Source organism: Lathamus discolor, chromosome 2 (genome assembly GCF_037157495.1).
Source record: "Lathamus discolor isolate bLatDis1 chromosome 2, bLatDis1.hap1, whole genome shotgun sequence".
Lineage (NCBI taxonomy): Eukaryota > Metazoa > Chordata > Aves > Psittaciformes > Psittacidae > Lathamus > Lathamus discolor.
Window position 1 is genome coordinate 151764072 of NC_088885.1, and position 25200 is coordinate 151789271.

The window sequence follows — 25200 nt, forward strand, 5'->3', positions numbered from 1 at the left end:
GAAACCGGTCGTTTGGGTTGAGATCTTGATTGTAGTGTTCTGATATGCATAAAGGCTTATGCATAAGTTTTATTTACGCCTTTCAATAACACTTAATATTTGTCCAAAAAAAGGCTGCTAGAATGGGATTAATTTCTGATTCAGGAAAAAAAAAAAAAAACCCTCACAAAAATGGGAATTAGAACTCAGTTTAGAATTGAATAACTGCTTTAAAATTAAATAGTTAAGTTTGGTATCCTTGTTATGTCCTTGTTATGAAAACGTTTGCAGTTGTTGAGCAGTAACTTCTCTCTATTTCTGATCCAAACTTGTACAGGAGAAAAGAATAAACAAATTTTATATTACATGCAAGTGGGAGGAAGCATTAGAATGCTAATCAAACTTGGCAGTTGAACTTCAAGTATAATGAAAGGGGTTAGTACTTTAATTATGAAATCTAAGTTGTAAAATGCACAGGTTAGAAACAGTTTTGGTCATTATCAAGCATGTTTAACTGCCCAGTCTAACTCTCTAATGAAGTAATTATTGCAAAATTACTGTTGTCTTCAAAAGTTGTTTAAATTTTTTTTTCTTTGAGTAAAAGCAAATCATGTTTTCTATAGTTAGATTAGAGCAAAACCTATTTATCTGATGGATTTTTAACCCTCCACTGGCAACATGTGTACCTGTGCAGAGGAGCATTGCTTATAATTTTGTTAATGAAATGGGTATTGGGTTACACTAGCCTTTGAGAAGGGGGGAAAGGTTGCTAAAGGAACACTTATTTATTGTGCAAGGTTTTTCTTGTCCTAAAGCTGTCTGCTCAAGGCTGAATTCTCTAAGGTGAGGCAAGACAAATGTCCTTTTATGTGTGCCTGTTTAGCTGAACTCTCCTGGGTGGGCAGCCTCATTAATGTAGCCAGGCTCATGCCAGGGTTTGCTTCTTTACCTGAGAAAGCTAATTTGAAATAAACTCAGGTACTTCCACAGAACTGCACTGTGGTATGTGAATCCCTCTTATATTGCATTTTTTGGATTCCGGGAATTACCGTTGGAGCCTGTCTGTCTATATTTAGGAATGAGCATGTGACATGAATCTTGCATTGCACTGGCCATTTGCCTGCCTTCAAAACTAAAGGCCTTGATTGATTTTTCAAGTAGGAAATATGGGTGGGGAACCAAGTGATGTAAAAACTTAATGTGTAGTGTATTTTTATGTTTTTCAGTTCATGCGTGCCCAGCTTATGTTGCCTTTCTGACAGGTGCTTAAACCTCTCCTCTTCTTCGGCATAATTTGGAGGAGTGCATAAGTGCCCATCTGGCAATTTTGTTTTGAATACTCAAAAGCAAGTTAATAATTTATAGCATTACATAATACACTATCATAATCGTGGACTTACTGATAGAAAATACAAAACCTCAAGTTCGCTGACTTCTGTTTCTTTGCCTGGAGCACAAGAGTATATATGTTTTTCCATTTTAGACTTTTTACAGAGATCTGTTGTTTTAGGGCAGACAAGATAAAGATGTCTGCTTTTCTGTTTGGCTTTCACTGACATTTATGGAATCTTGTGATAATAAGAAATTGTTTCTGCGTATAAACTGTCTTTTAATTTCAGATCCCAGTTTAGTTAAAGTAATGAAGACAAAAAATCACATGTAAGCATGTAATTGAAGAAGCTGATTATTGGAACCAATAAATCAAACCAAGGGTAGTTTTATTCCTGTTAGTGCAGCTTGAACCTGCTAGTACAATGAACTGGCTTTGGATTTCCTTATCTTAGACAAATCATTTAAAATCTCCTTTAAACTGATTTTTTTTTTTTTTTTGTTAAGAAAAATTACTTATGTATCATACAAGTGTTGATCTGCCTTTTAAGGTACATTCACTAGCATTACACTTTGGTTACAATTGTGTTTAGAATTATTATTGCATCTTCAGGGAAACAAAATAACTTTAGTCCTCCACAGAAAGTAGACATGACTCTTGTTTACCTCTTCAGTATCCAGGGTCAGCTGCTTTGCTGCAGGAGACATTGTATAGGCACATAGCATCCTTAAGTTGCTTCTGGTCATCTGTCAAATACTGCCAAATTACATGGAACATTTTAGTATGTGTTAGGCTATTTAGGAAACTAAATTATATCTCATGATTTACCATCTCTCTGTTTTAATTGTAGCCAAGTTCTACTTCATAAAATTCTGTGTTTTGTTTTGTTTGTTTGTTTGTTCTTTTCCCTCTCTTGATATGTATAATCTAATTCAGTGACAAACAGCAGAACAGGCTCATGATGGGAAGCTTCTTATTTTTAGTTCTGTTCTAGTGTAGCAGCAGTCAGCATCTGGACTAAACTTTGCCCTAGGCCTGACGAGCCAGTGATTGAGCACTTCATGGGGAGGAAATTGTGTAGTCTGTTCTGCATGTAGAAGCCGGGCCACCTCCATATTGAATTTTGGTCCTGTTACAGATCATAAATGACTAAAAATCCAGTGAATTATTTAAAAACAGAACCAAAAGTCTTCGAGTTGGACACTTGTCTTAGTTGCTTATGCAGCTTTTCTAGTAATTTCTGCATGAATATCTTCTAAAGGTTGTCGATTTTGCTGGCAACAACAGTGCTAAAGTAGCAAAATGTATTGAACTTCTGATTGCTTGTGATGGTCAGTAAAACAGAGTCTGGCACTTGACACCCTTGAACCTCTTATCCGGCTCTTTGCATTTTTATGTTCTAATATGTCAGTAAATGTCTTCTGTAATCTCTCAGCCGAGTTCTTAACTACACTCTGTATTAGAGATTTCACTTTTCCATGTGTCTGTTGAACATCACAATCCACAGCACATTTCCTTGTAGAAAATTATGGTGCTACTAACTGTCCTTGGAGAGGGACATGCAGCCTTCTAATAGGGTAGCACATGTTAAATAAATTGCTTTGAAGCACTATTTTTAATCTCAGTTGCTATCAGCAAATTAGAACCCCTGACTGAAATAAATGTACAATAAGAATAAGGTTTATTTTTAACAGCTATGAACACTGCTTGTGTCTTGTGACCAAATAAATGTTTATTCTCACATTATCATTGCCTGGAATTATAGGTATTTTGGTGTGCATATATAAACAACTATTAGCTGAATATCTTCAATTTGTTTTTTTTTTTTTTTTTTGAGCTTTGGGAATAGTAACTCGTTCTCTTTAACTGAGATTATTTTTTTTATTGTATATCGAAAGGTACATTTGCAGGGAGGTTGCATTTGGCAGTTAATGAAACTCAGATACGCTGCTTTAATATAGAAAAATCTTCGAGTTGCATTTTAATGCTTAAGAATTAAACGGTAGATTAGGCTATTTTTATCCCCAAAATAGATTGTCCTAACTTCAGTTGAGTTCATTGTATGAAGATACCCAATTGCATCAAAAATCCTTTGAGCAACTATTGTTTATAGTAATTTGGTCTTTGATTTGAAATCTGCCTTTTTTTTAAGACTGGGAGCAAAACATCCTAGAAAGTGCCACGGCTTTTGCAGCCTCATTTTTCTGTGTACAGAACAGAAGCCTTTGGCAGGTGTTTCTCTGGAGAAGTGCTGTGATTTACATTTGAAAAGGAAGTATCCTGAAAGGCTGTATAGCATTTAACATCCTAAACAGTGGCAGTTGGAAAGGTCATCCTAATAAATACAGAGAAAAATGTTTACTCAGGCATCAAATACATGATCAGAAAAACTAAATTTCTAGCACTGGCAAAGCCTACATTTAGTCTGGTCCGATAAAGTGATATCTGGGTTTCTGTGGTAACAGTCTCATCCTGGAGCTGAAGAATATGACTGTGGCTCATTCTGCATAAGTTACTGTGTGTATTTGGATGTAAATTGTCTTAAATTATTGTCTTGACTTATTTTTTTTGTTGTTGTTTTCTCTATAGTTTGTAATAGTTTTGCAAAATTGAAGACAGATTCCTGATTGACAATGCCTGGCAGTAAGTATTGTTAATTTAAGTACATTAAAATGGTATTTAGGAGTGATTATGATATTGTCATTTGGGGGTTAAAAGTTCTACCGAAATTAACATTAAAATACACCAAAAGAAAATATGATACTTGTAATCTATAAAATATTTCTAATTTCAGCATTATCCAGCTTTTGCCTTTGTAAATCTCTGTTTGTTTTTCAAAGGAGCCTGGCATAGACTCTGCATTTTCCTATTTGATCCGAAGTTTACTGTTTATTGGATTTTGTGATTTTAAAATACGTGCTGAAATAGTTTTATTAAAAAATAAAAAGACATTCTGGTATATCTATAATCCTTTCTGTGGAAAATTCCAGACATTACATATAGAAGATAAAATTACTATTTAGTATACGAAGTATCGACTTAAAATTTAAAACATTCAAACTGAAGTGAGATTTCTCAGGGAGATACTTGAAAGAATCAAATTATTGTCTGCCTTGAAGAGTAGCAAATTTCCCTCACACAAAGGCTTAAGTTGTGAAATGTGTTACAATAGTATTAAATCCAACTACTTTTTAATTTTTCTGTTTAGAAAGATCCTGCATGGTCTCTAGTGAAATTACTAACATCAGGCTTTGGGTAAAGCACTCTGCTTTATCCAGAGGATAAGGAAGTCTTCATAAAGTTACAGTAACTATCATATAGAATGCACTTTAGAGATAATTTTGTAATACATTTCACAAATGTTTACTTTCATGAGGTAAATATTTGACCCTTTTTTTCATTTTGCAGTGACCTAAGATTTGTAGGAAGTTGTGACTGCTGAGTACCAAAAATGTTTTACAGTAATTCTATGTTACGTTGTTTGAAACGACAGTCATGTAGCATACCTTGGATGCTTTCTGCTTTTGTGGTAAATAGTTGAAATTATTTCTCTACATAGACATGAGGGTCTGTAACAAAGTAACAGCAAATACGTATTTTATTGTACTTGTGCATAAGAATCAGCTGCCATAGATAGTTTTGACTGTGCTGAGGTTCAACTTTTGTGATAGTGTTTCACTGCTGTGCTTATATTAAGGCTTTTATCATGGTAGTCACTTCTGCTGTGTAAGAGCATGTGGCTATTTAAAACAGACTGGAAAAGCAATATTATTAAACTGCAAAAGTAAGATGTTTTCTAAACCAGGTAGGCTTATGTTCAGGGTTGTTATTAACACTATTTATCCTAATGCATGTGGAGTCTGCATTACTACAGAGTCAGATGGAACTTAAAGGAGATGAAAACAACCGATTCCGATCTTTACCTGTAGTGAGACATTCAGAACAATGCAGCCATTTAGTTCTGTGTAGATTTTTAAGTGTATGGATGAAGGGAAGGTAACCGAACGTGTGTGTGCACTGCAATTCGTGTGAAGTAACAGAACTGGTTTCCTTCAAAAAATTGTGGTGATGAAGAAGTATGATTAGATTGCAATGCAAACAAGCATTGCTTCTCATCAGTGTGCATTGAGACAGCCTTTAAGACTTCAACTTTGTTGTTTGTGAAAGGGCAAGCTTCTGCCTGCTAATTTAGGATTGTTCTGCAGGATTCATTTTAGAGCATATTGACAAAACAGGTTGCTACTATTTAGTGTTATTTTGAAATCTGAAAGTATTTGTCCTCGAAATCTAAAAAAATCTCAGTTGTTTGTAAAGGCTGGGATTTTATTTCTTTTTTTCCCTCACATTGAGTTCTCTCATCCCACACATCAAGAATGCACTGAGCATCTTTCTGAATAAAAGATGGAAAAGGCTGTTAGAGTGAAATATTAAAAAAAAAAAAAGTTTTCTCTCATTCTAGAAAGAACTCTTTGCAAATTAAGTATGGTAGTAGTATCTAGATAAAAGGAGAGTTTGATGGAGTTCTTGGGTCATACTGACCAACTCCCTCTCTTCCAGTGTTGTTATGCTTGCTTCCCTGAGTCTCTATATCATAGAATCATAGAATAGTTAGGGTTGGAAAGGACCGCAAGATCATCTAGTTCCAACCCCCCTGCCATGGACAGGGACACCTCACACTAAACCATCCCACACAAGGCCTCATCCGACCTGGCCGTGAACACCGCCAGGGATGGAGCACCCACAGCCTCCCTGGGCATCCGATTCCAGTGTCTCACCACCCTAACAGGAAAGAATTTCCTCCTTATATCCGATTTAAACTTCCCCTGTTTAAGTTTCAACCCGTTGCCCCTTGTCCTGTCACAACAGTCCCTGACAAAGACTCCCTCCCCAGCATCCCTATAGGCACCCTTCAGATGCTGGAAGGCTGCTCTGAGGTCTTAACGCAGCCTTCTCTTCTCCAGGCTGAACAGCCCCAACTTCCTCAGCCTGTCTTCATACGGGAGGTGCTCCAGTCCCGATCATCCTTGTGGCCCTCCTCTGGACTTGTTCCAGCAGTTCCATGTCCTTTTTATGTTGAGGACACCAGAACTGCACAGAGTACTCCAGGTGAGGTCTCACAAGAGCAGAGTAGAGGGGCAGGATCACCTCCTTCGACCTGCTGGTCACGCTCCTTTTGATGCAGCCCAGGATACGGTTGGCTTTCTGGGCTGCAAATCATATCAGTTAATATTCTGCGAATATCAGTTAATATTCTTACCCCATTTTTGGAGTACAGTACTTAGGGGATTCCTAGGTCTAAAAGTAGTGGCTTGGAAGATCTGGAGAGGTCATGACATTATGGACAGACTGGACAAGGAGACATTATTTGTCTTTCTGGGGACTTTAGCTGTTCATAGAGATGCCTTTAGAAGTCAGTCTTGAAGTTATTGTACATGAAATGTTCACAGGACAATCTGCTTTTTGTCTCCCTTAATGTTAACTGTCAAAAAAAAAAAAGCATGTGGTCAGACCTGGGTTGTGGTATTGAGAGGGAGAGAGATGAATGTACACAGTTAACCAAAGGTAATGTTCATCTTGCTTAACCTCATCTTAGTCATGTTTGCTGGTCTTTCCACTAGTTACGCTTTACATATTGGATTATCAAAGCTTTCTAATAACGTTGCTATTTAGTGATCCTATTTAAGAATATGGGTACATAGTGCTCCATTGAGTCCTTAATAAAATAACATTAAGGTTTTAGTCTTAGTACAATAATAGCCCCTAAATAGGAAATTTTCAATCTGCTTTCTCAATCCTCATCAAAGATTAAGATGTCAAAGTGTTTGGTTTTTGTCTAGCCATGCATGGTATAATTTTGATATCTAGGCTGCAGTGGAGGTGTAATGCTCTACAACTGCTGCAGCAGTGTGCAGAAAGCAAATATGTTTTCTCACTTCTGTTATAAAATATGGTAGGAGTAGACTGATTTGAGCCATAGCTATTTTATTAGCTGATTTAGCTGTGCCTTATCACAAAGAAACCATGAAAAGATGAATTAGTCGTTTTAGTTAAAAACAAAACCAAACAACTTGTAAGCAGACAGCCTGTGCAGTACAGGCAGTACTTGTTTTATGTTTGTCACAATTGTGCTCTCAATTTCCCTTTACAAGAGCTGGTGCAGGTAATTTTGTTTAACACGCTTCTGCTAGGAACAGGGGTGGTTTGCTGCATTTGGATTGCAGTGTTACCAATGCTTCTGTTATAGAAAGGTTTTGATACGTGAGTTAGCTATGCTTTTTTCATTAAGACTGTTCTTTTTGAACATTATGTTCCTGATATTCACACTTAATCAGATGCTTGAAACACTGTTTGGTAGATGAGTTTGTTTTGGTTTTTTCTTTTTTCAGAAATGGCTAACCTACTTACTTTATTAAATATTTAACTTAAAGGCAGATTTTATACTAAAATGAAAGTGCTTGGACCAGAAAAATGCTGTGTGATACAGGTGAGAACACCTGCTGTCTAGAAGAATGTATTTTACTTGTGGTACTTATGTGAGTAGTTTGGGGATTTTTTTCCATTTTTTTCCCTCTTTTTTTGTTCTTACTTATTCTATTAACAGAATTATATCCTTGCTTTTTAAAGTTTTGTTAATAGTGATTGTTAGGTTAAACTGATTTTAGCTGCTGATTAGCAGGTCCTGTAACAAAAATTAAGAGCTCAACTAAATAAAAAGAAGGATTTTTGACAAATGAAATTTTCCCACATTGTCCCTTGAATTACTGCGGTGAAATTTAGTAATATGAGCCTCTCCTGTGCTAGTCTGTCAAATATTTGCTAGTTAGAAAGTGAACACGCAAATTTTTGAGGTACATGTATCGGTTATCTGGGAAACCTTCCTCAGTTTGGCCTGTTCTTGGTTACAGTGCAGTGACTGTTTTGGTAACTGCAGAGTTCTTCTCTGAGTAGACTCAAGGCATTGACTGCTTCTCACTAAACTGTATTAAACATGTTGTTTCCTCAGTTTTCCATGTGGCTTTTTGCCAGTTTTCTTTTCAGAGACAATTAGTCTGCAGTTGGTGTGTGGTGGTTTCCCTGGTCTTTGTGAGATGAATGTAAATAGAATATTGAACATTGACTAGTGATTGTCTTTTTCTTTGTTCTTGGCTGTTACTGCTTTAAGTTCAATTGCTTCATGGTCTTTAAACAAACAACCAACCTCTGCCCACCCCCCCCCCCCCCCAACAGAAAAACCCTGTTAAAATTATACTTTTCTTTTTGGCTAGAGCTTCAGTGCTAAGTGTAGGAAGAAAAACAGCACTTGAAATGGAATATGAAATGCACGAGTTTTTAACTCGTGTTTCATGTTCTTAATGCATTTTAAGAAGGAGATAATCTCGCTTTGTGTTTCTTCCCTCAGCATCAACTTTGGGAAATTGATTTATTTGTCTTTTAAAATTCTAATGTTTATTTTGTATATAACAAGTAAGTAATAAGAAGACTGTTAAGGGAAGATTTAGTTCCCTGTGAAATACCTATGGTGGCTGGAGAAGTATTCCTAAATCTGTCTGTATAAATATTTTATGGGCTAAGCATTCTAATGGTTTTAGGGAACATTAGGCCATAGCTCTAATCAATAGCGTTGTCCACTCTTTCTATCTAACGTACGTTTTTTTCCTCATCTCAAGTATGTTTCTCATGTACCCCTGAAACTTTAAAACCCTAAATGGGACCTTCTATTTAATGAAGCATTTTTCATAATTGCTTTAATTTATCTGATAGGCATTAGGAACCCTATCAGTTTTCTGTTGGTATAATTAACTACTTAGTGTTAAAATAAATACATTTTAATACTATAAAATTTTAATTTCCTGACTAGTAGAGAAGAGGCACGTGGGGGTGTGTCTCAAATTGCTGTCTGCTGCTTTGTTCTAGTCCCTTAGAGGATGAGAAACAGAAGCAGCCCTATATCAAGTGCATCTTTCAGCTAGTGACCTAACCAACACAGGAACTTAAAAAAACAGCTGCCAAGGGCATATCGTGGTTTGGGCTTCCTTCAGCTGTTTGCCATTTGCCAGACCTAGGCCAGTAAAGGAAAGTAACTGTATTTCAGAATATCTGTAACTGTTATAATACTATGGTCACAAAATATCCAGTGGATTCTTTTAAATAATGAAAGCTTTGGATATGTAAACACTTAGGTACAGGTTGGGTGGGTTTTTTTCAGCTGATTTTTTAGGTGTCTTTTCTACACTGAAAAGAGAAAGTGGTCATTTCTGTAAATGTATCATTTGGCAGAGCTGAGTCAAAAAAGCCCCACAACAAAACCCAAGATTTTTTAGCTGTCCCAAAGGGGTGGGTGCTTCCCTGTTCTTTAGTGAATCTGCATGGATTTCTTTAAAGCTTGCTAATTTTGAAGAAATGTTAATTCTCTCCATGTGCATCGTTGTAACCCCATTTGGGAAGGTGAATGCTTAGGAGCAGATCCACAGAAAATGAAAATCACTCATATTAACAGACTGCAAATATGTCCAGTAACCTCACTGCCATCATTCCTCCTTTCATTCCTTCCATTTGTTTTGGAATATAATTCAGTATAGCCAAGAAAGGAACAATTTTGCTTCGTCTATTCCTTATTAACACCTGAAGAATTTCTTTTTCAAACTGTGGTCATTTATGTGTGCACAATCTGGGCATATAACACAGGAAATTGGAAGTTTGAGAGATGAACTTAATTCTGTTCCCATCAAAGGCTTTTAAGCTATACATGTGCAATTCATCAAATGTTAATTTGTAGCTTAATAGTTTTCTCAGGTTTTATTAAAATATGGCTATTGTTGTTATTTACAGAAATCGCTTTGCAGTTGGTTTTCCTATCAGTCGATTAACCTTCATGTGCAGCATTGTTTGCTATTGATTTCTCAGTCATGGGACGAAAGGGTAAGAAGGCTCTGCTGATTATGCATGCAAGTGTCCTATTTTTTTATGCATGACAACAAAGGAAAATTGATTTTTGAGAAGGGGAGGTGAATTTTCCACTCTGATTAAACGCATGTCTCCATGGAAAGCCCAGGATAAACTGCTTTTAAAAATATTTTGGCTTTCTCTTTACATGATGTATGGACTTTCTTTCCTGTCATTGACCTCTAGGATCCCCAGCGGCTCTCTAGAGAATCAGGTACCTTGTCAATTGCTGAGGATGGAAGTTAGCTGTGTATATGACTCTTGGCTTTTAAAGATCACTATTTCATTTCTAAAAAGTCAGCAGGAATTAGACAAGAATGAATAGAAAGCTGGGGTAGGTCCATGAATGAGACTCGCATCTATGAACTTGCATATTTCAGCTAGTGATCATGTCCAAAGGTGAACAGTTTTGGATTTTGAAAGTGCTCAGCTGAACATCTAAAGTTCTGCTTTATTTCATATTCTGGAGTTTGTGTCTAGGAGGTATACTAGCAAATTCTGTTTGTGGCTGTTGTGTTCAAGGGCCTGTGACTCTTACTGGTAACCCAACTGGCTCAAAGAATACAACAAGCCTTTTGGTACGCATGTAGAGGTCAGCGTGAAATTTTCTAACATAAGGATGTGTCATAATTGTTCACATTTCAAAAGTTAATTACAGAATCCTTGTCTTTCACAGATATATTGAGGAATCTTAAGATCAGGAAGTAATTTGTAAACTAAGAAACCTCTTAGCTTGCCTATGTACAGAATACAAAGACTGAATCAGTAATATCTATTTATGGAGTGCTTGCTGTTTTCTTGGAACAGAAGTTTAAATCAGTAGATGTGTTTTTTGTGTAGAGTGAATACTGCAGTAGTCTGACTTGCATGCTTTTAATTCAGAGCAAAAAGCTTTCATTGGAGGTAAAGAACTGTTTAACCTTTGATAATCTACATGTGTTAACTGAGCTCATGTAATGAATGCCATTGAACTATTGGTATTTTGTGTTTAAGAATTTGGGCTTCTTTCAGATACTGAATTGTTCTTCTAAAGTCATGTCAGTAAGAATTAATCTTTTGTAAAGATGTACAAAATCCCTTACAATTATTTGAGAAAATGTAAAGATTTTATTTCAAAATAAGCATTATTTTAAATTGTTTTTAAATTTAGTGGCTTTTTAAAAAACAGATTTATACCATGTAAAATTTGAGAAGAATTCTACACCCCAAGATTTTTAAGAATACTTGGTGTCTGTATAACTCAGCCTCTCTTTAATGTTCAGCTTGAGATCTGTTAGAGGTCTTGGTTGTTTAATTTTTTCAAGAAGAATGCAGTTGTGACTCAAAATTGTACTTGGACATTGTACACTATTTTGCTGATTAAGATCTGTACTTTGGCTTTATATGGGTACCCTGAGCCTTTAATTGTGGCTTGAGAATGCTTAATCATTCCTTACGAAGAGAACGCGTAAGGAATTACAACCTAATGCTTTGCTATATCATTATACTAAATCAGTGCTCCTTCCTGATACTTTGTAAAGCTGTTAATATGAAAGGCAATATGTGAAGATAAATCTTCACAGATACTTTATTCGTGTACTTCTGTAGTTCTACCAAGTACAGAATAATTTATGCAATTAAAACAGCTTTTCCTTATTTTCATTAAACAACATAACTGTTTAATGGTTAGAAAGGGACTTTGAGATGCTGATACCCTACTTTTGAACTTCATAGGATAGGATATAAACAGTTATTAAATTATAATTGGTCTGTGTCTGATATGATTGAACTAGCAGAGTTTTCTTGTAATAAATGAAGTGCAAGCTGGATCCAAGGCTGTTTCTATATGTATTTGGGTATTTTTTAAATGAGTTTGTAATTGATATTGACATTTTTCTTCAGAAGTGACAGAATATTATTTTTGCAAGCTGGAGCACTCCTTAGAACTAATGGGAAGATAAGAACCACAGGGATATTTTATAATTCATTAACCTAGGAGGAGGGGTTTTGATGTAAATGCTTTCATGTCTCTTTTTAAAACTATTAATACTGAAAAGTTCTTGCATAAACTTCTGCCTGTTTGTTGTAGCACAAAGTTTTTCTATGAGGGCAGGATGAACTAGGTAAAGCTGTCTGCAGAGAAAACAAAGTCTTTGAAATTGAAACTATGGGCAGCTCTAAGGATCTGTTCATTAGAATATGTAGAGATATTTTTCAGATTTTTAATTACATATTGTTTTATTGCTCTTCTATATGTATGTTCACATGTCCGAATAGTGATATAGTATTTTGTAAATGCCTTTTGGAAAAATCAAATTAATAATTATAAACACAAGCAGAGTGTAAACTTAATGGAAGATTAGTGAGACAATTAAACAAGAATTTGAGTTCTTAACCCTGTGTATCTTCTGGGACTCTGTTTTTCAGAGTAACATTACAACGTTTTTGTTTAGAGTTTTATTTTTCAATAATGTCAACACAGTTTAAACACTTTGTTGCTGAACAGGAGCAGACTGTCCCTGGAAACCTTCAAAAATCATGTAGATGAGGCCCTCAGAGATACGGTTTAGTGGTGGTCTTGGCAGTCCTGGGGTAATGGTTGGACTTGATGATCTTAAAGGTCTTTTCCAACCTAGTTGATTGTATGATTCTAAGTTTTGAGCCGTGTGTGTGTGCCTCAAGAGATTGTTGCAGTTTTCTCAGGGTAGATGAGAAACACAGTATGGTTCTAGATTCACAGGAAAGTTTTCATCCATTCTCTTTCTTAAAGTACTTTCTATGTACAATGTGTTTGTGTGGGGACATCAAATGTCATGTGGTATTGAGCTACTTGTATACAGAAAATTTTCTTTTTAATTAGGAAATGCTTTTCCATGGTTTGTGTATATGTACTGAAGTCTATAGCTGAGTGTGCTTAAATGAGGGTAAAACTTGTTTTTGAAGCTCAGGCTGTGCTTATATTCGCATTTGGGATGTTTTCATAGAAAAAAGGATATATAGAACAACGCACTTGCGTATCATATACAGTTCAGTGGTTTATGCTGAATTAGTTAAAATCTAGTTCCCTGAGCTATACCTTCTTACTGCATTAGCTTTAAGGCTTCCAGGAAGAAGGCCTGTGAATGTGAACCTTTGCTTCCTCATCATCAAGACTTCTCATCATGATGCACATGCTTATTTTCTGCAGGGCCGGTGACAGACAAAGCTTACCAGTGCCATCCTTTAAGCTCTCTTCAAATGGTATGAATGTGTTGTGTTGACAAAATCTTCATGACCTTTCAGAAGTAGGGAGTGTTTGACAGATTCTTCTGTTGTTTGGTGTAGGGATGCCACAGTTTCAAAACAAGAAGAGGCTGCTATGTCGTGCATAAGTTCAGTTGACCAGCAGGGTAGATCTTTAGACATTTTGGCAGCTTTCCTATGTATCGGGGGTCATTCCAGCTTTTGTTACGCTGACCTTGGAATCAAAACATCTGCTGAAAGACAGAACTGTTTATGGTGTTGGAGTGACCATTTGTGTTCCAGTAGGTACTAAGTAATCCACATGTGCTACTGCCATGAATTTGTCTTTAATTATGCTGCAATAGAGTGGGAACAAGGTGATAAGAGAGGTACAGATGTTGCAGCTCTCCTTCTCAGTGGAACTCATGGAGGAGTGTAAAACAAGTTTGTTGGCCTTTGAGTGCCTACAGGGGTTACAGCATACTTACCTGTCACCTGCAGCTGTCCTCTGCAGCCATGAGGTGTTCAAGGATGCAGTATTCTAAAACTTGTTCATCTTGGTTAGAGAATAGGTTGGGGTCAAGGTGAAGTCCGGCTTTGAACAAGAGCCTGTCTGGTACTAGGAGCTTACTTCTGTGCCAGAGTCATCCCTGTGCTGGGGTGGCTCTGGTTGCCTTTATCTACTGGTCCTGGGAGGAGCCACATGTTTGGACAGGGAGAGACAGATCAAAGTATTTTGTGTTAAATAACGGGAGGAGGAGGCTACTGTGATAATGTCAACCCTTCTTTACTTCATTTATTCTGAATTAAATAGTAGGTAAAAGATGACCTTCTGGCACAGTGTGTTAGTGGATGAGGCCTTGGTGGGTTTTTTGACAGTGTTTGTTACAAATCTGCTCTGTGCTCTACTGCTTCCCTGGATGGAGGAATAATGCCAGTTCATGTGCTTCAGAGATTACACAAAGCATTATGAGCCTCCTTTTACCTCCCCTTCTCCTTTAGTCCAGTAGTTTGCTTGTGTCCCCATTTTTCACTGATTTATGAAATGTCTTGTTACCAAGTCAGTATTTATTAGAAATGGGAGTATTATGACACACTCTTCTTTTTCCTCCTCTGGGTTTAGCCCCTGGAACTCATTTCCTGACTGTGAACCCAATGTTTAAAGCAGGAATGAAATTTGGGCTTTACCCAGTGTTTTACTGTGAACAGGTTGTCAGTGCCAAATGTGATGGAGAAGGGTAAAAGGAAATATCTTAGATGTGTCTTTCCAGGTGTCTTCTGTAGTTAGTGACAGAATTTCCTCTTCACTGATGACCTTGTTAATGGCCAACTTAATAGGAAGATAGGTAAGGACAAGAACTAAGAAGCAAAATTCATGAGAAGCCATAGAGCTTCTTTCTCTGCAACCAGATTAATTTTAGGTATTCTTAATGCTGTATTAAAATAGAGAGTGCTGGTACTATCTCAAGAGTATGAAAGGAGTAGGCGGTGTTGGAAAGAACAGAAATGAGCAAGTGAAACAAAGTTACTCTGTGAAAACAACAAAGGTGGGAGAAAGAAGAGACAGTATGGAAACACCGCAGGCGGTGGAACTGGTGAAGTAGAATGCAACCAGAGAACTTGATGTAATGCAAAACTTCCTTTTAATGGATTCAAAGCCTTTAAAAGGCATCATCCCAAAGATAATGTATTCCCTGGGGATTTGTTTGAATTGCTGCTGGGTCTGAAAGAATACTTCATTGAAGAGGCTTAGTGGTAAGCTTCGTAAAACTAGGGTCTTACAAAGACTAGGTTAGGGTTTGGTGTTCTTTTTCATACTTCTTACCTAGTAGCTCAACAGGCATTGTCATTTCTTCTTTCCACAAAGAGACCATATTCAAGTTATTTTTGCATGCTTTTCCCTGCAGCATGCTGTGCATCTCTCCGTGTTGATCTGATCCAAGTATAGAATTACACACCTTGAAGTCATACTGTGCCAGAATTAACTTTATAATTAGCTTTACTGTAAGAAGAAATTCTGGGGAGAAAGTTGTGCATTTTTTTCCATTTGTTTCAAATTACTGAGCACCAAACTATCTTTAAGAAGAAATGTAAAATTGTCCAACCAAGGTAGTGGATGGTATTTTCCATGTTGGCTGTTACTGTGATTTTGCTGTCATGGGGGTCAGAAGTCCACACTGAGATGAATATCATACTCTCCAGACAGAGATTTCATCTTGACATTTTCTTTACTAAGTTTTAGTGGAGAGAGGCTGGAAACCAGCTGTTGAGAACTCAAATGACACGAGGGTGAAAGGTGGAGGAGAGGAGAGGTTTATCTGGGGGATGGGACCTCATCCTGGCTAAGTGATGAGGCCACTGTTGAGAACTCAAATGACACCAGGGTGAAAGGTGGAGGAGAGGAGAGGTTTATCTGGGGGATGGGACCTCATCCTGGCTAAGTGATGAGGCTGCTGTTCTCTCTGGGAGCGCGCTCCAGGGACATTGCAATGGCTGATGAGCACGTCCTTACAGCAGTTGTTCTTTTTATAGCAGGGTGAAGAATATTTTTAATTAACTCCCTTATATGGCCAGAATAATTTCCTTGTTCTAAAATATTTGATCTGTTTTTCATAGTGGAAAGGGAATGCCCTTGAAAATGAAATGCATCAACTGATATTAGCAGTTCAAAACCAAGCAGGTATAGTGTAGTAAAATGTTACTTTATGCACTTTACTCTGGATATTTGGAGCCAGTTACTTTTTGTTTGTGTTTCTCATCTCAGATATAGACAAGTGAAATAAAAATTTAATGTATGAAAGTACTCAAGTTTTACATAATTACATAGTACATTGAGCAACCAAATGTATTTTTAATATTGCTCACTTTCTCGATATTAGCAAGACATGAATTTATCTGTAGATTCAAACTTTTACATTAATTATACTATTTTTTGATAAGGCTCTTTTTAATCTTGTAAGACAGACAGTAAAGATACAGGTGACCAGATACAAGCTTGAGACAACAAAAATATTCAGTGAGTGAATATGAAATCTTGGTTCATGTCGTTAATGTTCTGCAGACAGTTGACAGCAATATTAGCATTACAGAATTGTGGTAGAAATTCTAGCATGAGATAAATTCTACAATCAATTAGTTTTCTGCTTTGGCAGGTTTTGATAAAGAGGAAAATAATCTGGCAGTTTTGAGATTGATAGCCAAAACTTGGTGTTTGATGTCTAAAGCCTTCAAAGGTTTTGTGTTCCTGTAATTTTTATGGGTAAGATGTAACTGAAGATTCAGACAAACTCATTTCAAATAAAACTTTATTGCAGTGGGTATTTTTCTAATTGTCACCACAGGGTTCCTTTAAACTGTGTGGTGACAGTTTCTGTGCAGCTCAGTCTTTTATCTGAGTTTCTTTGCACTAAACACTATGTTACTAGCACAAGTCTCTTAAGTTTAGAATTGGTATGGAATTGTTATTTGGTGGAAATTTTTAGTTGTGGTTTTATTAAAACCAGGACATTATGATTTCCATGGTTTATAGAAATACCTATATGGAAATCCTGTATTTGTGTTGCCCAACTAGATGTAATGTAGGAAGTAAAACGATAAAATGATGAGATGTGCTGGGAAGCCAGAAAGGAATGTCAGAATTGTTTAACTCCAAATTGATTTTCTACCTGATGTGTCACAATCTTTGTGAGTAAGGATGTAAAGGACTTAAATTCTGTGATCCTTGCTTCTTGAATTCTGAAGTATTATTAGAGATAATGATAGTTTCATTAACCTATTAATTTTTTTAAGTGTTTCTCTGATCTTAGAGATAAACCCTTTAGTTTAAAAAGCCTTTATGGTCAGCAGCCTGTCTTAAATATTTTTTTTCTGGCCACTGTTCAGCAAGATCAAGTGAGTGTGTTCTGCCAATTTATTTGTTACTCTGTAGTGATGTGTGGCAGCTGAATGAACACAGGTTTGCCTGAAACTATACAGTTATTTTAGCTTCTAGTCACAGAAATAATGACTGTTTGTTCTGGGGAAGTTGAAGTAATGAAACTGGCTCTGCAGTTTGATTCGATGAGCTGTGAATCACACATTGATGATGTATCTTTCATTCTTTTCTCTCTTCTTGTGCCTGGCCTTGTTAACAGAATTTGATACTGAAGTTTTTCACGTGCTCGGTGGCTTTATGTAGGTGTCACAGAGCTCATCAGATAAGCTTCTAGTACTGCAGAGCCCTCGCCTGAAGTAACTGCTGCTGTGCTAGTGTGAGAGAGCACATTTCTGAAAAAGAAGAGTTCCCAGAGAGTGAGATCATATCCAGGATGAGGCAGTATGTTCAGGTTCCAACTGTTGAGCAAGAAAAAGCCTATGATTATAATTCTGCTTTTGAACCAAGACCATGTATGTGTTTGGGTAGGTGAAATTACCGTTTTCTGATAATGTGGACAATTTCTTCTTACTGCTGTTGAGTAGAATAAATGTGTTTAAAAAGAACCCGTACAGCTGGTTAAATACGTACAGTTTTTAACATGTAAAGTGCAGATTGTGGGACTCCTTTAGCAGGGGAGAAGGTGGATATTTTAATTCAGAAAATCCCATAATAAGTATTTTTTTAAACCTTTTGTGTTGACTATCATGTAAGTGTGAACTTCTCTGTAGATACCGCTTTATTCTTTATGTTTACTTCTATAAAATGAAATAGAGATGTCTTCTGGGGGGAAACTTAAATTGTCATAGGAATTTTCATCGATAAACCTGCATAAAAGGAAGCAGGTTCCTTTTGCCTGGCTTAGTGAGCACATTCTGTAGACCTACAAAACAGCTTTGTGTGAAGTGAATGTCTGCTTTGGATCAACTTTTGTATGGGTTAAATTTGTATCCGAGAAGTAGAGAATCTGTTTTCAGTTGCTCAGCTTCTATCCATCTTTTGCAACATTCATCTTTTCCAGTTTATGTTGTTAAATGTTCCTAGATTTTGTTTTACTTCTTTTAGTTCAGTCTATTTTCAATGTATGTTTTTAAGACTTGATTTTTGTGCAATGTGTTGGGGTTTTAATATTCATACTTCTTTTTTAACCTATTCCTGTGTTTTCTATTAATCTTAACTGGTTATATCAAAACACTGAGCAATAGTTAATAGTTTTTCCATAAAATCTACCTAATGACGGTTAATTGGGGATTTGCCTTTGGTTTCCTTTTTTTCCTGTGTTGTTCGGGGAGTCTGTCACTTCATTATTTTTCTGATAGCGCTCTGCTTTAATTTCTCTACTGAAAATATCTTTGCAGGCTGAAAGCTTTGATAGCTTAACTCTCACCTTGTGATACTTGAATGTTCTGTTGAGTTTAGAAAGGTCTTTTAATGACATTAACATACTGATTTTAGTTTTATATTTTAATGGTAGAGAATTCTTTGAAAAGTTGTTGTTTTGTGTTTGCTTTAGGGTTTTCTCATGTAAAGTGTGCTATAGTTAAATACACAGCCATGTAAAGATACTAGTGAAAATCCAGGGTGGGGGGAAGAGAAAATTGTCAAATCTTATATTCTATACTTAGTTAGTCCTTTTTTTTTATGTCAAAATTCACTGTGTGCCATACATTTGAAGAGCAGTATTTGAACAATATGGAGTTTCCATTAACTGAAACCGTCTGATACAGCTGCCAGAAGAAGTTGGAGCTATTACCTGATAGATTGTATCCTTCTCGAAGGAGTAATTCTATGCAGGTTTTATGTTAAATTTACGTCATTAACAGAATTCTGGAACAGCATTTGAAGATTTAAATTGTGGTTCTTTGCAAGGATTTTCTTCTTCTGTCACATAAAGAAGAAACTAAAAGATTTTTTTAATTGCCTGTGTCGTGCATGCAGCATTTTACAGTATTTTCTGTTCTTGTTATGTTTTAGGTAGCTGAGGCAAAGTATTTTCCTGCAGTTACTGGAAGAATATTTTGTTATACTGTTTACTCTGGACCAATGCTAGAGGTCTATAAAGTAGAAAATCAAGTAGGAAGATGCAAGTACTAAGAGTATTGAGCCAGGTGCAGAGCTGCATATTTAACTCAAGAAACATTTAACAGGATGAAGTCTTGTTTTGGTGGATTTTTATGATCTTACTTGAATTTCCCAATACTGAGTGATATCTTATACACTAATAACTCATTTCTTACAATGATTTCACTTTTAAAATGTTGCACAACATTTCTCTCAGTAGAATGTTTTTGTACAATTGAATCATTAAAGTCAAGCAGGTTTTTAACCTCTTTTGATACCTACATTTTCTAGTGGCATATGAAATAGCTTTGATTTTTACTACTTTGTACCTACAGCTTTTAGTAAATGTAGTTTTTTACAGTGCTTAGACCTCAGTGAGAAGATGTCAACAATAATTACAAGAGGAACTTGACAGTAGTAACGAAGTACTGTTTCATACAAAACATCTCAATATTCCAGTTGTTTATGCTTTGAGTGTTTTTTGTTTTCATACTTATGTATTAAAGTTATAAGTCTGTGTTCATCTTACTGGTAATGTATGACTCTCTTGGTTCATGAACTGAGTTAAAAGACGACTGAGGAAATCTTAAAGCATGCTTTTAAAATCATAGCTATATCTTTGAAAACTGGTTTTGATTAAATCATTTGGAAGAATTAAGTTGGCAGACCATGAGCAGAATTACCTTTTTTTGTCCAAACGACAAGTACTAGCAGAAAACGGGGAATAGTGAAAGAATGTCTACTCATCTCAAATCTTGTCATAAAAACAACTAAGGTTACTTGGATATCTTAGGTAAAGAAATACAAATCCTGGTGTATTTGTCTAATACTTCTTCACAGCCTGAAAAGTTTGCAGAGAAATTGTAATCATCAGAGTTAGTGCCAGGATGTCCTTCATTCTTTTCCCTATCTTGATTTGCAGCAGAAGCTTTTACAGCTTTTACTACCTTTGGCAAAGGATTTTTTGAGTACCTAAATGGATACCTGTAAGATCCTTGTAAGATATTTGGCTACTCTGAATGCACTGAGTGTTGAGATTTGGAAGACTGATGAAAGCCACTGATCTGCATGCATACTTGGGTATTATTAGTATTGGGTAGTATTGTTTTCTACTTAGTGGCTTTTGTGCATCAGAGTGGATCTGAGACCTGACCAGTGAGTTGATCTCATACTGTATCCATTGGAACCTTTATGATATGTCAAAACATTTAAATTCCTTTAGAATAAACCTACACTGATGAAATAGACGGACGATGTGTCTGAAAGCTTTTTTATTTTCTTTTTGTACTGAGTTTTTACTTCAGGTGATATTTTTTAATACAAACTGGAATTATTTCAATGTTCTAGTAGTCCTGAGTGCTAGAAAAACTAAACCATAGGTTTATGTCTTTCTAGAGCAGGCAGTATGATACTTTTAAAATTAATAAAATTGCAAGCTGCATGTATTGTTCTGATGATCTGTATGTGTATTAGTAGTAGAGTAGAATTGAGATCAGAAAAATTCCTTTCTCCAAGTGACTGTCTTTTGCTGGGTGCCCAGTGAGACAGTGGAATATTTAAGCTAGTGTTTTATGTTGTGGTTTCTTGCTTTATATATGTGCCTGTAAAACTTCATAGTTGACTTTGTGGAAAAGTGAACATAACACACATTTGGATATATTTTGAAATGGTGATCAGTCAGAATGAAGATGAAACAGCAAATGAAGTACTCTTGGTTTTAATACTACTAAATTTATTTATCTTTCTGCATGTATATTTTTTAGGATGGCAGGTACATTTCTAGTACCCAAGATTCTTGCATGTTTTCCTCTTGTGTTATATTCGTAGTGTTGCTTATTTGACTTCGCAGTCGCTTTCAATTACCTTCATTTTGCTTTATTGCTGGTAGTAACAAGAAGCTGAACTCACTCTGTCTTTCTCCTCCTTGCTTGTCAGCTAGGCACTTCAAATGAAAACACCAGAGTTCCTAAAACTGAATTCTGAATTCTGTTGGGTGAATCTCTCTGCAGGAGTGTGCTGCTGCTGTGCTGCTTTGAGACCTCGCTACAAGCGTCTGGTAGACAACATATTTCCTGAAGATCCAAAAGTGAGTGATGACTCTAAAAGTTTAAGGGATTGATATTTGAAAAAAAAATTGATGCTTTATATTTTTTTTTAATTTCCTATTTTAACATTTTACAGTGAATTCTGCTTTAGCATTTTCTAGCTTTAATAGAAGTTAGCAGAACAATTTAGCTGGAAAGGAACCTCTACAGATCATCTGATCTAATTCTCAGAGCAGGGCTGTGTATATTGAAGATTAAAATTAGGACGTTTTGCTCAGAGAAATAGAGATTTAATTAAACAGGGTATTCTGCAGCTGAGGTAGCGTTTAGTTTCCTATCTACTTAACAAAAGAAGTGTTTGTAGTTCTATGATTGCAGGTGTGCACACTTTCTGATTTTCTACAAGATTTTAATTTCCTAACTCTCAATGTATTGACTGTGTAAGTTTTTATTGTTCTGTAGACTGTTGTGATCCAAAAGGGGGGGTTTTTTTGGTTGTTTTAATTTCTCCAGTTACTCATATACACTGGAACGGTCTTGGTGCTATATTGAAGCAGCAGTGCATGTATCTGTACATAGCCATGTGATGGTTCACTCTGATCAAGAACTTATGTATGGGTTGCAGTATTTTTTTGAATGTGTTACCAGATTTTGTTCTCTTGTGTTACAGCAGAAGCAAGCAGGACAGTCAGCATTTGTATAACATTTTCCTTATAGCTTACAAAGTATGCAGGCTTTTCTTTAAATTGTGTTGTTACTGAGTGCTGGTTACCCTCTAAGTGTATGTTACTGGCTTCAAGGGAAATGTTTTCTGCAGTTATAGTGTGTTGAAGGCATGGAACAACATGGTTTCATAGATTTATTTGGTTTAATCTACTTGTTTGGTACAGGTGTAGAAACACCCAGAATTACTACAGTTGTAGTCTTGCAGCTTTAATCTCACTCAGTAGCTCTGAGATGGCACTCCTTAGGCTCTTTTTTTTTTTTTTTTTTTTTTTTAAATCTTCATGGGTTCAGTGCAGGACGAAGCCAGTCCATGGTGTTTTGCCTGTGTTAGAGGGGAAACATACATGACAAGACTTGCTTGATACAATGTATTAATTAATGATTGTGTTAAAAGCTTCAAAGTCATTTATTTGAAAAGAAAAAGACAAAAAGCCTTATCCTTCTTACCTGGTAGTTATAACTACAGCCTCATATTGTATAACATATAACATTTCGTGTTGGAACTAATATGCTAATCTTTGCTCTTGTTCTGTACAGTTATGTTCAGGTATCCTGTATGTCAGCTTTGTCCAAGATATGACACTGAAGAAATAAAATATTTAAAGTACAATCTTGTTTGTATGTAGTGTCAAAATTATTCATCAGATACACTTTCTAGGAGGTGAAGGGGAAAAGTAAAAGATTACGTTGTACCAATAGGAAAAAAGTGTGTCTTAGAACTGGTGATATGTCTCATTAAATAATTTCTTTTGAATACCTGTCATGTGTTGCCTCCCATCCCCCCAGAAGAAGATGGGAGAAATAGTTGCTTTATTTCTTTAAAAAATATTGTACTTTTTTGTGTTGCTGATTTTTGCAGCAAAGCTGATGACAATTTTGGTCAAGTTGTGGGTTGTTTGGTGTTTTTTCAATAGCTTGTTCCTATCTGTATGGCTCAGATCTTTAAATGTTGAGTAGGCAAAAGGAAAAATACTTAAAAAGCTTTATACTTTCTGTGAACTTTTTTGCTTTATGTATTTTGTATGTCTGCTTTTAGGATGGTCTTGTTAAAGCTGACATGGAGAAGCTGACTTTCTATGCAGTGTCTGCACCAGAAAAGCTGGATCGAATCGGCGCTTACCTAGCAGAGAGACTGAGCAGAGACGTTGTCAGACATCGCTATGGGTAAGGAAATAAATCGCAGCAGTTAGAAATAGATGTTAACATGTTTTTTCAGCCCTTTTGGTTAATTGCATTTTAGTGGGAACTTCGAAACACTCTCATACTCTTAAGTCCTACTTGAGCTCAAATTTTAAAGAATATAGAGTCAAAATAGGGAAAAGATTTTTAAAGAATGTGAGAATGGAGTAGGAAAATACTGAGTCTAAGAAGTAGCAGGATTTTGAAAAGAAAGGCAACATCCACCACAGGTCATCAGTTTTGGCTTTCCATGATGTCCAAAGCTATTTTCAGAAACTTTATAGAATGAATAATGTGTCCATTTTTTAGGGTAATTAATTTTGGTCACTGTTTTCTTTACTCTTTTTTCTACTTACTTTGCATGTTGTTTGATTGTCCAGGAGCATGGTTTTCCAGACTTCTATTTGGATAGAAGGAGGATCTGCAGACTAGAAAGCTGGAATTTAGAAGTTAAAATAAAATGTGGTAGGAAAGAGAAGTAGACTATATTTACTCTGTTACCAAGTATTATGACATCCCTTCTAAAAACACTCAATTCACTGCTGCCTGCCTCCCCCCCAAAAAAAAAAAAGAAAAAAGAAAAATTAATGTAGGAAATACCAGTAACTTCAATTTTTAGACAGCGGGAAATCTATGCCTTTCGTTCTTTCTTTTCTAAGTTTTGTTGTACTAAGGACCTAACTTGAGCTAAATGGAGTAACGATAAATGTAGCATGTCTTTATAAGTCTCATTAATTTTCAGGTATGTTTTAATTGCTATGGAGGCATTAGACCAACTCCTAATGGCTTGCCATTCTCAAAGCATAAAGCCCTTTGTGGAAAGTTTTCTTCATATGGTGGCCAAGCTTCTAGAATCAGGCGAACCAAAGCTGCAAGTTCTTGGAACTAATTCTGTAAGTAAATTGAGATGCTGAATCAAATCAGAGTAAAGCTTTGCTTATTTGCTGTGGGAAAGTGGTTTCAGAAGTCACAAAGTATTTGCCGTTTACCATGAATTGAGAAGGTTCTGTATGTGTCAGGGTATACCATTTGGCCCAAACACAGACCAGACACCAGCTGGAAGCAGAAACTCTGTTTCCTTCCAGTCTATAAAATGCCTTTTGATGTCTGGGCTCTTCCCCTGCAGAAATAATTTTGTCTGGAAGGAACAGGAAAACTGGTTTGAGAGTTCATTATTTTGAATCTTTAAACAGACCTCCTGGACACATTGTGTAGGTAAGAGAGTGGTGGGTGGTTGTTTTTTTTTTTTTTTAACTCTCCAGCAATGAGAGCAAAGGTGTAGGAGGGGGGACATAACATCCTTCTCCACAGCACTGACGCTACACAGAAGGATTCCTATTAGCTGAAAAGTAGCCAGGGGGTAAAAATATTCAGTATTACAACCTCATAATTTTAGTAGCTTAAATATTTCAGGATTCAGATCCAGGCTTAATGGGCATAACTAAAAGTGTCAAAGATTTGGAGATCTGGTTTTCCAAATAGAGTGATGGTTGCAATCAGTATTCTAGTTCTGTCACAGTTGCCTTCTAACTGCTGTATTTCCCAGGTGGTGCAATACGAATTTCGTAAATTCCAGGATTGTGATGTGAACTATTTTAACTTGGCGTGAATACTTTTACATGAGTAAACAAGTAATGCCATTGTTAGCAGTGTTGGGGTTCTTTCTGGAACCTGTAAAACAGTGGGGCTTTCATTTGGGCATGATTTCCAGTTAATGGAACAAAACAATTGCAATTCAGGGAGATGGGAGGGCATCATAGAGTGGTGCTACTCTGAAGCAGAATTCTTTATTGTGGTGAAATGCAGTGTTCTTGCTCTGATGC

General features: G+C 36.2%; 1 protein-coding gene across 6 annotated transcripts in view; it reads left to right on the top strand.

The window, feature by feature from the left end:
- EFR3A (EFR3 homolog A) overlaps positions 1 to 25200 on the top strand; it is a 77461-nt gene that overhangs the window by 1203 nt on the left and 51058 nt on the right. For 4 of the 6 annotated variants that reach the window (XM_065668962.1, XM_065668966.1, XM_065668968.1 and 1 more), the window contains exons 2-6: positions 3899 to 3952; positions 10139 to 10228; positions 21437 to 21513; positions 23235 to 23362; positions 24120 to 24270. In XM_065668962.1, coding sequence (XP_065525034.1) covers positions 10216 to 10228; positions 21437 to 21513; positions 23235 to 23362; positions 24120 to 24270 — 369 coding nt within the window. In that variant the 5' untranslated portion in view covers positions 3899 to 3952; positions 10139 to 10215. The remainder of the gene's footprint in view (positions 1 to 3898; positions 3953 to 10138; positions 10229 to 21436; positions 21514 to 23234; positions 23363 to 24119; positions 24271 to 25200) is intronic. The other 2 variants (XM_065668964.1, XM_065668965.1) reach the window with 1 other exon arrangement.